At 37.9% G+C, this 16,413-nt stretch overlaps 1 protein-coding gene across 1 annotated transcript in view; it reads right to left on the bottom strand.

The window, feature by feature from the left end:
- Window positions 1-2,226: 2,226 nt before the first annotated feature.
- The window catches only part of LOC136858419 (uncharacterized), a 102,956-nt gene continuing 88,769 nt past the window's right edge, over window positions 2,227-16,413 (bottom strand). Inside the window, exon 5 of the mRNA XM_067137946.2 lies at window positions 2,227-2,508. Coding sequence (XP_066994047.1) covers window positions 2,400-2,508 — 109 coding nt within the window. The 3' untranslated portion in view covers window positions 2,227-2,399. The remainder of the gene's footprint in view (window positions 2,509-16,413) is intronic.

Genomic DNA, 16,413 nt, shown 5'->3' with positions numbered 1-16,413 from the left:
TATCCATACTTCTGAATTTGACAGTAACTACATACTACTCAGTTAAAGAGCAGACAGAACAATTTGTAATTGAACAAGTGAAACAGTAATTACAAAGATTTTACAACTACAATGTTCCCAAAAATTCAACTGATTTCATTATTATGGTTTGTTCCAAATTTTATGTTAGTTTCTGTGACAAAATGTCAGGATTGTGTTTTGTGGATGTTATGTTAAGTTGCATTATGATAATTACACTTTACAGAAATGTCATGTTTTAATACTAATAACTAGGCCCATGTGAACATAACATGTGTTTCCTACTGAAAATAAAAAGCTACATACTATTTTAAAATAAAGTTAGCCCAACAAAAGTTAGGTGCATCAAACCCAGGTTTTAGTATGCACTGGTCTGATCTACGTTAAGCATGGAGCATAATGTGGGACCCTTGCTGGCTTCCTTCTTGTGACTAGCTGGGAGAAAGTAAAGAGTGCATGCACTATCAGGCTTTGCCCTCTCCTGAATGCCATCATGCGCAACCTTACTCTACAGATTGCGTTAACAGTCCTTAAGGGGGTCTATCGATGTGATTGTAGTTATGCATGATTGACTTAGATGGAGCATTTTTTGGCTGTCAGTTTTTTTTATTGTAAATAAGCATAGCCGAGTGAGATGAATATTACTGAATACAAAATTCTCAGAGATGACTGGATTATGAACTTACTGAATGTTTTTTTTTTTTAAAGTGGAAGCCATTTTATTTTCAAATTTCAACCTAGTGGCATGTCAAGTCATTCTATTATTATTAATTAAATGTTTTATTTTTCTGGTTTTACCTAGTAATTAGTAATCTTGCATTAGTTTCAACAGACTGGAAAACTTAATGGCTATATATTAAGTTAGAATGCAACAAAGTTTGCAGGCTCCATGATGAGAAAAAACTTTGTCGGATCTGATGACAGTGAAGATGAGAAGGAAGGCAATATCAAAAGTGAAAGCAAGTGTGATCTCTCAATGCTCCCTGCTTCTCTGTACTAACTCTATTGAATGCCTATGTTCTTCTTCAAATGCAAATTCGGCAATGGGATTGTTAATATGCAGATACCTCAACAATACTAAACAACTTGATATAAAATATAAGGTGGAATACATTTTCCACATGATTTAAGACATAATTTTCCCATTCCTATTCTGAAGACAAAGAAAGAGAGCTATATAAAAAGTATTTTTGTGTTCCAATGTTAGCAAAAGCCTTAAGCTGAGGAACAAACCATGTTACATACACATTCAATGTGACAAAGCACGTTGAGTTCATCTCTTCTTTGAGGAATTTCATATTTCATATTCATGATAGCACAGAAAGGATCACATATTCATGTGGAACAATGGTTTCGATCTCCTTCCATTATCTTAAATTGTACCATTGTGATAGCTTTGAAAAGAGATCTAATATACATACACACGCACTCTCCCAAAGTCACTTGAACAAAGTTCCATGAGAAGAATAGAGCAAAATCCCTGGAAAGTATAATTTTCAACTTCATGAAATCAAAACCACATAGGGACAACAGCATTATCAAAAGGCTATCTGGACAAGTATGATGGCTACTTAATAATTGTGGGAAGTTTACAGAAAGTGATACTTAAGAACACCTGACACTGAATTTTGGTATGCTGGAAGGTTTTCTTAGTGTGAAAAAGAAACAAGTTTTTTGTTTGGCAAAACTGTAAACTGAATATAGTTTCAACATTTAAATTTGCAATTCTGGAAAGAAGAGTGAAGTATTATTATTAATCAAACTGTACCATCTATCCTGAGGATTAAGTTTGGTGAGAACCTTCTAAGTCCATAATGGCAGGTTTGAAATTGGCACAGGCCAACAGCATTTTAGGAGTGTTTTACTATGGTAGCCTTGAGACCACATATTTATAAGCATGCAATAGGATCCCACTCATGGGTCAAATCTGCAAGGTCACAAACTGTTACTACACACTGAGTGGATAAGATGGCAAACATGCTTAAGCAAATTCTCACTAAAATTGTCTGACGAGCAGTAGTATGAATAATGCTCAATTGCTGCAGAATTTAGATGTTTACACTGGAAGGAAAATCATAAAGCAATACCAAAGATAGTGAATCACTGGCACTTGACCTTACCACAGAATGACATGATATATTCATGTAACATGGTATACCATCTCCTAAGTTTCTTCCTAGAGTTATTGAGGGGATGTTCATGTTCTCTTGTACATTAATATTTTATTAGTATTATTAAAAAATGACTTTGAACAGATTTTACCAGGTGGGCTTATCAATGCTCTACACCCTCAGAATCCTGTTAAAATTACAACAAAAGAAAAAACATTTAATTAAAAAACAGTAAATCACTGGTTCAAAACTGTCACTTTCAAAATGGTGTTATTCTTCTTCAGACGAAGTAGAAGTGGATGACGCTGGCATACTACTGAACCAATTGTCTCTAGCACCATGGAGAGGGGTTGCCGACTGTCCGTGTAGTGTTGCTGTGCTGCAAAAGAAAATTTAAAAAAAAAAGACTTCATATGATTTATATTCAGACTATATATAGCATCAAAACTCCTAGTAAATTACTCTGGCGCTTATGTGACAACACTGAGAATTGATGACATTAAAACTGTTTCCCAACTCCAGATACCAAACTGGAACATCTATTTGAAAAGTTGCCAAAATATCACAGATTTATTTCAATTGAAAGTTCAAAAGCAGTAAGCAAAAAAGCAAGCAAGCAAGCAAGCAGTTTAACATGAGCGTTGATATCGTGATCAAAGTCACAGGACATCTATCTGAACATGGAATATGAACCACAAGGACAACCCTATGTTGAGACACGCATTCTCTATTGTGTGTTTCCGTGGTGGTTAGTGGTTTGGTGTGTTGTTTGTAAATGAAGAGAAGTATATTAAGATGAAAGCAAATATCCAGTTTTAAACCATACACAGTTAAAATCCTCGGCCCAGCTCGGAATAAAACCCAGTGCCCTCTGAACCAAAATTCAGTATGCGGTGCGGACCATTCAGCTAAGGAGCCAGACAAAGCATACACATCACTAACAGTATTCTGCAGAATTGAATCAATATTACAGATCTGGTATAAATGGTACCATCTCTTGAAGTTATATACTGACTGAAAGCTCTTTCCTCAGTAAATGACAAAGGTTTGAGAGTAAAATACTAGCACATTAGCTGGGCTGAATGACTCAGACGGTTGAGGAGCTGGCCTTCTGACCCCAACTTGGAAGGTTCGATCCTGGCTCAGTCCGGCGGTATTTGATGGTGCTCAAATTCGCCAGCCTCGTGTCGGTAGATTTACTGGCACGTAAAAGAACTGCTGTGGGACTAAATTCCAACACCTCGGCATCTCCGAAAACCGTAAAAGTAGTTACTGTACTGGGATGTATAGCAAATAACATTATTATTATACTAGCACATTACAGTGAAATATTTGGAGAATAGTGTCGTACAGTTCCACAGCTGAATTGTCAGCATGCTGGCCTTCGGTGCACAGGGCACCCGGTTTTGATTCTTGGCTGGGCTGAGTATTTTTACTAGGGTTGAGTATTTTTACTATGAATTGTTATTTAGTCTGGCTTGGGGACTGGATGTTTGGGTTTGTTTTAAAATACTTCTCTTCATCTACATGCAACACACCACACTATCAAACACCACAAAAAAGCACAATAGTAAACATGTATTTCCACACGCAGTTGGAGTCTGAAAATTCTGGTAAAACTGGGCAAAATCCACATCTATTACTGACCCTAATAAATTGGGAAAAAGGACATGAAGTAGTAGTAGTTTGGGGAATAGTGTCGTAAGGTATTGTGTATTAAATCATAACAATGAACAGTGAACACTGTACCATACAATGTGTAATTACGAATAAAAAATACTTTAATTATTTAATGTCAGTGGTATGACTGAAAACAACTCAAGATCTGCTATATGTCCTATGTGATTTTCTGTGGATGAGCTCTGGAGAATACTAGTACTTTTAGTGATGTATAAAATGACAATGTGGAAGAAACCAGACTTTGCTGAGCTGAAAGCTTTTATCCTTCCTGAAATAATGATGTTCCTGAATTTGAAATACTTCCCTTCTGTTCGAATTAAGTGCTCAACGGGTGATGCATTACCCTTGAGCCAATGGAGATGATATAGCCAAGGACAAGTGTATGGTCCTAAAGAGTTGTTACATATTTAATCCGACAGGACATTTATGCTTAGACAGCACTCAATCGACTGACTAGTCTGCTCAATACGGATTTCTCTGTAAGAGCTGGAGATCCTATACAAACAACATTAATTAAGTGAGGTCTCTACAAGATCAGTGAAGCTGTCTTATCCTTTTATGGATACAATAAATCTTGGTAGGTTTATAAGAAAACCATCCTAGTCAGTTAGTTGTTTCCTTGATGCAGGGGAGGTAAGCACTGATAGTGCAACATCATCACGGAAGTGCTGTGTTTACAAGGGTCTTGGCCTAATTCATTCATTCATTCATTCATTCAGTCAGCCCTCAGTTGTATCTCAGTTCTCAGTCTGTACAAATCAAACGATAATCGTCGCAGCATCTTAAGCCTGGCAGTAACACGTCTATAAATATTGCTTTAATTACACCACACGCCTCGAAGACGTGCCACTCAAAGCCTATTATTTAAAGTTATGTTAAAATTACAAGACGGAATGAACAAGGAATAGAGGTGGTGGAGGGGATAACTCTCCCCTCCTTATGAGGACTAGATGGCCTTCATTCGCACGACACGTCAGAAAATCGCATGGTGTAATTGTCAGGGTTAAACTACTGCTACAGCAGCCATCATATTCTTGGAGGACGACTGAGTACACTGTCTGTAAAACTTACCAGATATATATACAACTGTGTGACATCATACATACACTAGCTCTGTGGCCTCATTTCTTCAAATCATTAGAAACTGAGTTTAACCATAGTTGTCTTGGTCTCCCTATGCTTCTCTTACTCTCCACGACCGAGTCCATTGTTCTCCTAGGTTACCTATCCTCCTCCATTTGCCTCACACGTCCCCACTACCTAAACCGGTTTATGCGTACAGCTTCATCAATCGAGTTCACCCATAACTTAGTCTTATTCTCCTCATTCTGAGTACCATCCAGCCATTGTTCCCAATGGTAATATCATTGCTACTTTCATGTCTGTTACTTGTAACTTATGAATAACATATCCTGAGTCCACCCAGCTTTCACTCCCATACAGTAAAGTTGGTCTAAAAACAGACCGGAGTAAAGATAGTTTTGTCCGGGAGACAGCTTCTTTCTTACAGAATACTTTTGATTGCAACTACAAGCTCACTGCATTAGCTTTGCAGTACCTTGATTCCATCTTTCCTACTATACGAGGGCTGGTTTTTTTTTCCTTTTTCTTTTCAAGTTCCGTTTGTTTCTATAAGTAAATTGCGCAGTGGCAGGAAGCGGGTCTGCGCGTTGTACAATTATGCTGCTCTCTCGCTACAACTGCCGCCAGTGCTGGCTCCAATCCCTCAGTCGTCGCCGAGCTACGGGCGAGTAACGATGGCCGCTACGATCGATGCTCCCGCCAATTGTGAGTTGCAAAATGTGATTCCTTTCCTTCAAGCTGAAGGATGCACTGCTGCTAAAATTCATTGCAGGATGAGTGAAGTGTACGGTGAACACTGTATGAGTGACAGCGCTGTGAGAAAATGGTGTAGGAAATTTGCCAAAGGTCGAACAGACGTCCATGACAAAGGTGGTCAAGGATGCAAGTCGGTTGCTACTGCAAGTTTGGTTGACCGAGTTAACCAAGTGACTGCTTTTAATAATCTACCCATTATGCCATAATTCCCCAGAATGGCCAACATCTTTCCCCCCGGCACTCTTCTCTAAATCTATGACAGTCTCTTGTAATAACCAAGTGATCCACGAGACACGGAGGTTTACGATTAGTGAACTTTCCACAAAATTTCCAGATATTTTATGGTCTTCCCTGTACAAAACTGTGACCACCGAGCTAGGATACCAAAAACCGCGTGCCCGCTGGGTCCGAAAAATGTTGAGCAAGAGCCACAAAATGAAGCGAATGGCATCCAAAAGTTCAAGTGGGAAGTCTTTGACCACCCACCTTACAGTCCTGACCTAGCACCCAGTGACTATCACCTCTTTCGAGAAACAAAGGTGTGGACAACGCTTTGCTACCAACGAAGAGCTTCAAGACACTGTAAGGACCTACCTGAGCTCACTGGCGGCAGACTTCTTTGCAGAGGGTATAGGAAAGTTGGTCTCTCGTTATGACAAATGCCTCACCCTTCATGGTGACTATGTAGAAAAATAGGTAAGAATATACAAATCTTTTGGTAATAAAATCATCTTATTATCTCAATACGTCTATTGTTTATGGCCTATTAAAATAAAAAAACAGCCTTCGTATTACCATCCTGGGAGAATACACATCCTAAACATTTGATAATAATACTATTGATTTTACACCCCACTAACTAGTTTTACAGTTAACGGAGACACAGACGTGCCAGAATTTTGTTCTGTAGGAGTTCTTTAACGTCCCAATGAATCTACCGACACGAGGCTGACGTATTTGAGCACCTTCAAATAACACCGGGGTGAGCCCAGATCAAACTTGCCAAGTTGAGCTCAGAAGGCCAGCACTCTACTGCCTGATCTACTCAGCCTGGCTAAACACATGAAATGATCCACCTGTTCCAGTTTTATATTCCCAACCTGACATTCAATTCTCTTAGGTTTCTTCCTTACTGATGCCAATTTATTCTTATAAGAGCTAATTTTCATATCATACTCATTGTATCTAATTTCAAGTTCGAATATATTAGATTGTAGGCATTCAGCACAGTCTGCCACTCAGACCAAGTCATCAGCACAGGTCAAACTACTTACTAAATTTCCATGTGAATCCCTTCCTGCCACTTTATACCTTTCAGCAGATACTCCAAGTAAACTATGAACGACAAATGTGAAGGATTAAGGCCTCATCTAATCCCTGTAAGTACCTTGAACCAAGAACTCATTATACCATCAATTCTTTTTGTAGCCCAGTAGTCAATATCAATGCCTTTGATTGCTTTTAATAATCAAATCAATCAAAATCAATCAATACTGATCTGCATTTAGGGCAGTCGCCCAGGTGGCAGATTCCCTATCTGTTGCTTTCCTAACCTTTTCCGAAATGATTTCAAAGAAATTGGAAATTTATTGAACATCTCCCTTGGTAAGTTATTCCAATCCCTAATTCCCCTTCCTATAAATGAATATTTGCCCCAGTTTGTCCTCTTGAATTCCAACTTTATCTTCATATCGTGATCTTTCCTACTTTTATAAACGCCATTCAAACCTATTCGTCTACTAATGTCATTCCACGCCATCTCTCCGCTGACAGCTCGGAACATACCACTTAGTCGAGCAGCTCCTCTTCTTTCTCTCAATTCTTCCCAACCCAAACATTGCAACATTTTTGTAACGCTACTCTTTTGTCGGAAATCACCCAGAACAAATCGAGCTGCTTTTCTTTGGATTTTTTCCAGTTCTTGAATCAGGTAATCCTGGTGAGGGTCCCATACACTGGAACCATACTCTAGTTGGGGTCTTACCAGAGACTTATATGCACTCTCCTTTACATCCTTACTACAACCCCTAAACACCCTCATAACCATGTGTAGAGATCGGTACCCTTTATTTACAATCCCATTTATGTGATTACCCCAGTGAAGATCTTTCCTTATATTAACACCTAGATACTTACAATGATCCCCAAAAGGAACTTTCACCCCATCAATGCAGTAATTAAAACTGAGAGGACTTTTCCTATTTGTGAAACTCACAACCTGACTTTTTGCCCCGTTTATCAACATACCATTGCCTGCTGTCCATCTCACAACATTTTCGAGGTCACGTTGCAGTTGCTCACAATCTTGTAACTTATTTATCACTCTATAGAGAATAACATCATCCGCAAAAAGCCTTACCTCCGATTCCACTCCTTTACTCATATCATTTATAAATATAAGAAAACATAAAGGTCCGATAACACTGCCCTGAGGAACTCCCCTCTCAACTATTACAGGGTCAGACAAAGCTTCACCTACTCTAACTCTCTGAGATCTATTTTCTAGAAATATAGCAACCCATTCAGTCACTCTTTTGTCTAGTCCAATCTACCCATAATGCCATAATTCCCCAGAATGTCCAACATCTTTACCCCCGGTACTCTTCTCTAAATCTATGAAACATAACTGACAATTCCTCTCAAAGCATTTTTCAGTTACCTGGCACATACTGAAAATAAGATCGTGATAGCCTCTCTGTGGTCCACACTGGTTTTCATCCAACTTACTCTCAACCACCGATCGCACCTTGCCTGGTATACTGATCAATGAAATACCTTGATAGTTGTTGCAATATTTTCTGTTTCCTTGCTTATAGATAGGTGCAATTACTGCTTTTGTCCAATCAGAAGGTACCTTACTAAAATTCCATGCTAATCTTGAATTACTCTATAAGCCATTTCATCCCTGCCTTCCCATTATATTTTACCATTTCAGATCTAATGCCATATATTCCAGCTGCATTTTGACACTGGAGTTTATTTAAATCCTTTCCAGTTCCTCAAGCAAAGTTTCACTGACAATCATTGTCCTCCTCCTCATGGGCTAGATTGTTTGCGACATCAACATAAACATTTCCTTTTACATTCGGAAGATGATTTGCAAGATATTCCTGACACTTGTCCAGTGATTCCCTGGAATCTACTAAGAGTTCAACTGATTTACCCAAAAAAACTATTAATTTCCTTTCTCCCTCTTTCTAAGATTCTTTATTACTGTCACTTGACCTGGCCTTTCCAGGTCATTACCAAAATCCTACGACTTCTTCTTGGATTCAAAAATTGTTTGTCTTGCTCCATTTCTTTTATGTACGTGTGTATGAGTCCTTGTTTGGAGCCATTTCTGATATGCCTTCCTTATCAGTTTAGAAGCTGGCCGCACTCCATCATTATTCCTAGATGTTTATTTTCCCCCATCTTTACACACAGTTGTCCCTAGGCATTTCCTTGGTGTTTCTAATATAGCATCCCTGTATGCCACCCATCCTCTTTCTATATCCTGAACCAGCTTACTGTCTACTGTTTGGAACTTTTCACTAATCAAGCCCATGTACTTGTAATTCCCTCGTCCTGGAGATTTTCTACCCTTATTTGTCTGTAGACATATCACTTTCTCTATCCTAGGCTCAGAGATACTTATTTAAAAATGTTTTAATGTTGAGCTGGTAAAATATTACTATAATGATTGCAAGTGACTAATGTTGAAATAATGATATGTTATGATGATGGAACATGCTTGAAGAAGTAACTTTTGACAGCCTAAAAAGTTCACTAGAGCATTAAAACACTGTTCTTGACGTTTGTACATATTCTCACTCAGTCCATTGTTTTGATGTTATGTGGCGCTGTATTTATGAATTCCGCATTTGTAGGAGATTTATTATGATGTATGTTGATGAGTTTATGTAAAGTCTTCATGAGCTCATCTCAGAGTCAATTTGAAATTCTGTTAACTAATGTGCAAAAGTTCCCTTCTTCATATATACATCCGTGGTATTGTGTCAAAGATTGCTGGCTTAGCCTGTCCTTGTGCACTAGTCAGGAGAACGCCACAGTTACCATGGTTTTTTTATGCCATAGGAGAATGTGTTATGAACAGATGTATAGATCCCAAATCATACTGAAGGTCTATGTGGTTGTCATTCAAAGAGTATTGGAGAGGTTACATACTGTATGAAATTAATAATAATAATGTTATTCATTTTACATCCCATTAACTACTTTTTAAGGTCTTCGGAGACGCCGAGGTGCCGGAATTTAGTCCCGCAGGAGTTCTTTTACGTGCCAGTAAATCTACCGACACGGGGCTGTCGTATTTGAGCACCTTCAAATACCACCGGACTGAGCCAGGATCGAACCTGCCAAATTGGGGTTAGAAGGCCAGCGCCTTAACCGTCTGAGCCACTCAGCCCGGCTGTATGAAATTAAGATGGGTTCTAGGATATAATAATATTAATAGACAGGACAATGGCTGTATAATACAAAGAAGATCCTATGTGAATTATGGGCAAGTGCAGAAGCAATAACGTCGAGGGAAGTTAAATGTTATGAAGAATAAGAGGTATTAAGAAGATATGAAATGTGAAAGGCATTAGTCTATGTAGTGATATAGTTCAATAGAGTAAATGTGGAAATGTAAAAGATATGAAGGTGTATCCGTTGTCGATTTCGAGGAAAGATGTGATATTAGAGGACACGAGAATAGGATCACACTTGGTAGTTATTGTATGGCAGTGTTTTTGTCGAGAAGAGAGCATACTAGTATGATTACAGCGTATTCCAACCGCAAGTAAAACTCGCAATAATGTCCCCTAATCAGCTAATAGCCTCCATATTTGAAATAAATATCATGGTAATCGATTATAATAGGGTTACTCGACGCATTCAGAACTACCCCTTTCCAGATCAAGTCAAGATCGAGGTTATGAAGTGATTCAATATAAATGGCACACGAGAGTATATGTAATGTCCGCTTATATCACCACAGAAGGAAGTACAATACATTTTTGGCACATGTCTGAATTCTAATGCTCATTTATATAGAATGAAAGGTATGTATGATATAGTGAACCTTGCTTATGTGTTACATGAATTTAATATGTAAATGTTAGTTGTAGAAATATTTTGCTGTGAATGATAGGTTAATAACAGCAAATGCTGGCTGCATACAAGAAACTTACTGAGCATTCCAAAACCAAGTAAACAACTGAGATCATAATAACATTTCAGATAATAAAGTTCAATTGAGTCGTCCAGTTGCAAAACCCGTTATGTCCAGTTTTTCTCAAAATGAGTTTTATGCAGCTCATCAAAATACACAATCCAGTAATGTAATACATGAGCAAAGTCCATTTAATCCATACGTTAAAAGGTGACAAATAACTGGAACTGCTGCAGAAGTCGTTATGTCCAGCGTGTGTTATGCAGCAAAGCTCGTTATATCCCAGAACCCTGTAAGAAGATCATACTTACACGAACAAGATCAGGCAACTGTGTGATAAGAGGTGAAGTAAACTATAACACCGATTGTGGTGGAAGCGAAAAGCATATTGAAGCATGGGAAACCCTTTTCTGCTATTGTGCCGGTACCAGTGGAGGAAGGGGTTCCTCTTAAGAAAGAAAAGCTCAACGACCTGAACACATTGCTAACCAAACATTTTGGAAAAGAGTGGATAAGGAACGATGACCACATGTTCTACAAGACACTGTTTGACGAGCGGCAAACTTTAAACAGTGAAATGCCAGACTATGACACTGATTACTTGTAATACGAGATTTTGTTGAGGACAATAACGGATTGTAAATGTAACTGTACAAAATGTTAAAGAATTTATAAAACGTTTTGAATGAATGATGATTTCTTGATGTAATCATAAAATCAAAGCATGGGGATTAGATATCAAAACTTGCTATTTTCACAGTGTAATACTTTCAAACGTAGCTAATAAATCATGTTTACCATAAATCTGTGCACTACATTCCATATACTGCAGAACATACCTTTTATCTCCACAAAACTGCTGCAAAACTCGTTATGTCCAAATGTTTTTTGCAAATTACATGGATTTTATAAGTTATGTTTTGTGGAGATTTTGCGGTATGATGAAGATGAACGCTTACTATTTAATTACAAAATTTCAACCTCCTATCTTTGTTGCATAACAAATGACAGTTTTTTGCCCTTCCTGAAAAAATTGTTCGTCTGCACATAACGGGTTTTGCAACTGGACGACTCAATTAGAAATTTCAAAAAAATAATTCTGATCAAACAGATTCAGATTACAGTAATCAGCCAAAGAATATTATACCTTAGTTAGGATACTGAACTGATAATGCTGAATGGTATAATTTTGGTTAGATACGATGCTAAACTCCAATTTTCAATTAAGAGTATGGACCAAGAAGAAGAATTTTTTAAAATCAGTTTAGAACAATGTCAATCGTCAGATATAGATTGTAACTGATCAATCTCCACTTATAACAAAGCATAAAGGAGAAAAGCCAATCTATTTCAATTAATGACATGAAGAAAGTAGAAACTAAGACACGAAGGTTAATTGCATAATGTAAGGAAACAGCTGTTCAGTGATTGCTTATCTACTGGAAAACAATTTGTATATCATGATATTTTTCTCTTCCTATTCTTTATTACATTATTATGTTTAATAAATAGTTATAAGTAATGGATAACTTGAAGTGTTATTTATGGAAATAATAGTAGGATAAGACGTATTAGAAATAAGGTATTGCATTTTTGGAGTTGGATATCACTGCCGTGATGTGTCAGATGGAGACGTCCATCAGCGAGGTCGAGACTGACAATATGGTAATTGGCACATCGAATAGTCTTTTGAATCCCACGTAAAACTAAACCAAATTTTGATATTCCCTGAGAAGCTGGCTGGGAATCCTTTACGTTGACCGACCTGGATGCAGGAAGGGCCTACAAGTAAACTTATTCAATAATAATAATAATAATAATAATAATAATAATAATAATAATAATAATAATAATGGTATGACCTCAGCTACCGTGTGCAGACATTTCGATTTGACGCCATCTGGCTGTCTGCTCGTCAATTTTGACGTTCCGTTTTACTCTAGGTCCGTTAGATGGCAGACAGAGTAAACCGGATCTCTCTTGGGCGTCTATGGCTAAGATTTAATTAATTTTGTCGGGTAAATACCAAATGTATCACCAGAGATCTTTTACATGCCGACATCGTACGACATGGAGTGTCGAATGGACTTTTTTCCGCCCTTCAAAAATCTGACGACCTCTGCCGGGTTTGAACCCGCTATCTTGGGATCCGGAGGCTGACACACTACCACGGATCCACAGAGGCAACTAACTTATTCACTATTTCAATCTATTGCTAGATTGTACTTTTTTTCTTTTCAGATTATGTAATTGTTTTGTCCTAGATGTAAACCTCACTATATAGTCTAGGACATGCATGTATCTTACCCTCCCTAAGTTGTATTGGTGCTTAAATTGTCTACCTTTTGAATGAATTGAATAACTGGAAGAATGCCTGAGTGCCTATACTTCATTCGCATGCAGTTTAATTGGTTAACTTGAGAAAAAACAATGAATAGCGACCCTACAATACAAAAATTTATCTATTGGTACATTTAATAATATCTTTACACCTACACGTAATTACAGTATGTATCTTCTCCTTTATTTTCTCTCTTTTCATCCTCTTGATTTCTTTTCCCACATTCCTCTTATAATGTTACAAAGTTTTGCTGCTTTTCCTGGTACCTTCCGTTCTTTGTCTATTAATTTAGCAATGCTGTAAAATTCATGTTCATTATCGATTTTTTTCGCTAGTGGCTTTACGTCGCACAGACACAGATAGGTCTTACGGCGACGATGGGATAGGAAAGGCATAGGAGTTGGAAGGAAGAGGCTGTGGCCTTCATTAACGTACAGGCCCAGCATTTGCCTGGTGTGAAAATGGGAAACAATGGAAAACCATCTTCAGGGCTGCCGACAGTGGGGTTCGAACCCACTATCTCCCGGATGCAAGCTCACAGCTGTGCGGTCCTAACCGCATATTTCCCTCTCACCTTTCTTGTTTCTTTAGTCTTTTAGAAAGCAAGCAATTTCCATCCTTCCATGTCGGTGAGGAAAGCAACGGGAAACTACCTCACTCATTTCCCTAGTACGTCTCTTCAGTGATGCCTAGACCATCTATGACAGCTGATGGCAGAGCTGTTGAGGATCCAACCAGCCTTAGGGCTGAAGACTGACCATACATACATACATACTGTCCCCTTCAAAAGTGGTAAAAATCATTTAAGGGAGAATATTTTATTTCTACTGTGAATTGGAACATTATTTCGTGAACCAGGAAGGGAGTTTTAGCACGTTGAGTCGACTAGAACCAGTTACCAGGTGTATGGAAATCCCAGCTAAGAGCGAGCGAGAGGGAACGAGCAGATACCGCTAGCCAGGTGACCTTCAAATCAGCCGTGAACACCACGTGATCAGGCGAAATGTGTGTCTAATGCTCGATCGATACTAGCAAAGTTATATGACGTCTGACTATGGCAGCCAATCAGGTGATAAATTTCGTGTGAAGTTAAACAAGTGACCAATCGTGTATAATGAAAAGACGCACCCCTGTCTTAAGACGGTGAATTATGGATTTTCCTAAGGAAACTTTACTCTGAATTTCTACCTCTGAACGCGACGAGTGGGGATTTATTCTGACTTCAACTACAGACGTGGAAAGACGCACTTTGCTCACTGGAGAACTTCGTCTTATTTAGAGCTTCCAACATGTTACAGATAGCAGATAGCAGTTCAGACATTCACAGATTCTATTTACAATTAACTGAAGATATTATAAGATAAGTTGCTTTTCCATCTCGTCAAACAGCGGTGTGTGTTTTGGACTTGTCTCAGACTTAATTTTCAGTTTCAGCTTTCGCAAGAACTTCTTGGTTCGAGTGCAAGTCAAGATGCCTGTCTTCCTACGATATGAATGGTGTGGTTTCCAGCGCGCCAGCATGTCCTCAATGAACGAGTAGAATGTGAAGCAGCTCAGATGGGCGAGACCACGATCGATGGTGCGTAACGCGGTAATGCACTAGGTCATCAGCCCGAGTTCTACGATCGACAGTCACCACCAAGTAATATTTAAACATTGTTATTCTTTCTTCCTATTTGTAAAATGTAAAGTGTAATGATATAGCCTCTACTTATTTGCTTAGAAGAATTTCTATTAGGCCTGGGAAATGGCAGTATCTGACCGATACATTTATATATATTTTTGCTGTGCTATTATAATTATTTGACTGGTAGATGGATATTATAGAATTTAGCAGATAAGTTGTGCATCCATTATTGAGTCAATTTAAGAAGAAAATATGTTACCTGACATAATTTCTTCGTTGTGAGCGCAGATTAATTGAGAGCCACAATTATGGTGGAAAGGTAAAAATAAATATCGCAGCTTATGAACCGCGTGCGCGTAATGTTAATTCTGACCTGTGTTTAAGCAATTTTGTCGACGATTTTCGGATGATTTTTGCTCGTAAATTTTCCCTGAACGTCGTATGACTGAATTCTTCAATAAAGTGATAATCATTGCTCTACCACATCTCAAGTTGATGAGAGGAAGTCCCCACGATATTGTCATCATGAGAATATTTTCCCTGACTTTGAATAAACATGAAAATAATAATCAAGGGCTAGCATTCGTGTAAATATGTATATAGTATTTCCGTGTATCTTTGTGTGAATGTAGTGTGTATGATTTGTCTGTGTTTTGCTCATTGTAATTTTACAGTCCATATTTGTGATAATGCTCTTCGCTGTTTCGTGGATTTTTGGCCAATTTTATGCCAACTTCAGTGGTTCACTATTTAACAGAATATAAACCTTTAATGAATTTTATTCGTTTTTAAGGAAGAATAGGGTCTTAACTAGCGAATACATATAAATAAGTATAGGCCATGTCAGTGGATTGAATTCACAAAATAGAAGTTGTAAGCGTGACATAACTAATTATTTTCAATCAATGGGTAAATGTAGGTTAACATGATGTCAAATTCCAAGTTATTGTGTGAAGATCAACTACTGAATAATTATGAAAGGGAATTTATTAACTAGTTTAAAGGTTAAGGAAGACGATTCAACCATAATTTCATGGGAGAAATTTTTTTATTTAATTTTTAGAAAGGAGTGAAAATGATCATTTTCAAACTCGATTTAAATGAAGTCCATTGAGGAAGGAAATTTTATTTTCAAATCATTTAATTATTAATGGAAGAGATAATCTCAAATTAATTATTATTAATCATTTAATTAATTTTCAACTAAAATCTAAATATTATATTTACAGACTCAGGCATTTGCTGTTCCATTTATCGATGGAGTGTCCATGTTGGTAACGACATAAAAGAAGATGAGTCATATGAAAGTTCCTAGATTTTGTAAATTATCTGTAGAATTTGAGAAGAGCAGTAGTTGTAATAAATGTGTGAAACCTATTTAGCTTTCTTTCATTTGCCACTAGTTCATCATCTATCCCTGCACTTAAAATTTTCGCACAGCCGATAAGCGAACGATCTACCCCAGGAGATCCTCGCTCACCGGCCGAGCTGAGCCCGGCATGACGGGTGCAAACACACACACACACACACACACACACACACACACACACACACACACACACACACACACTCTCTCTCTCTCTCTCTCTCTCTTCCATGTCCTTATTGCATAAATTCAGAGGTTTTCCTTTTTTTTTGG

The sequence above is a fragment of the Anabrus simplex genome, chromosome 1 (assembly GCF_040414725.1).
Source record: "Anabrus simplex isolate iqAnaSimp1 chromosome 1, ASM4041472v1, whole genome shotgun sequence".
Classification (NCBI taxonomy): domain Eukaryota; kingdom Metazoa; phylum Arthropoda; class Insecta; order Orthoptera; family Tettigoniidae; genus Anabrus; species Anabrus simplex.
This window is presented reverse-complemented; position numbering and strand designations above follow the sequence as displayed.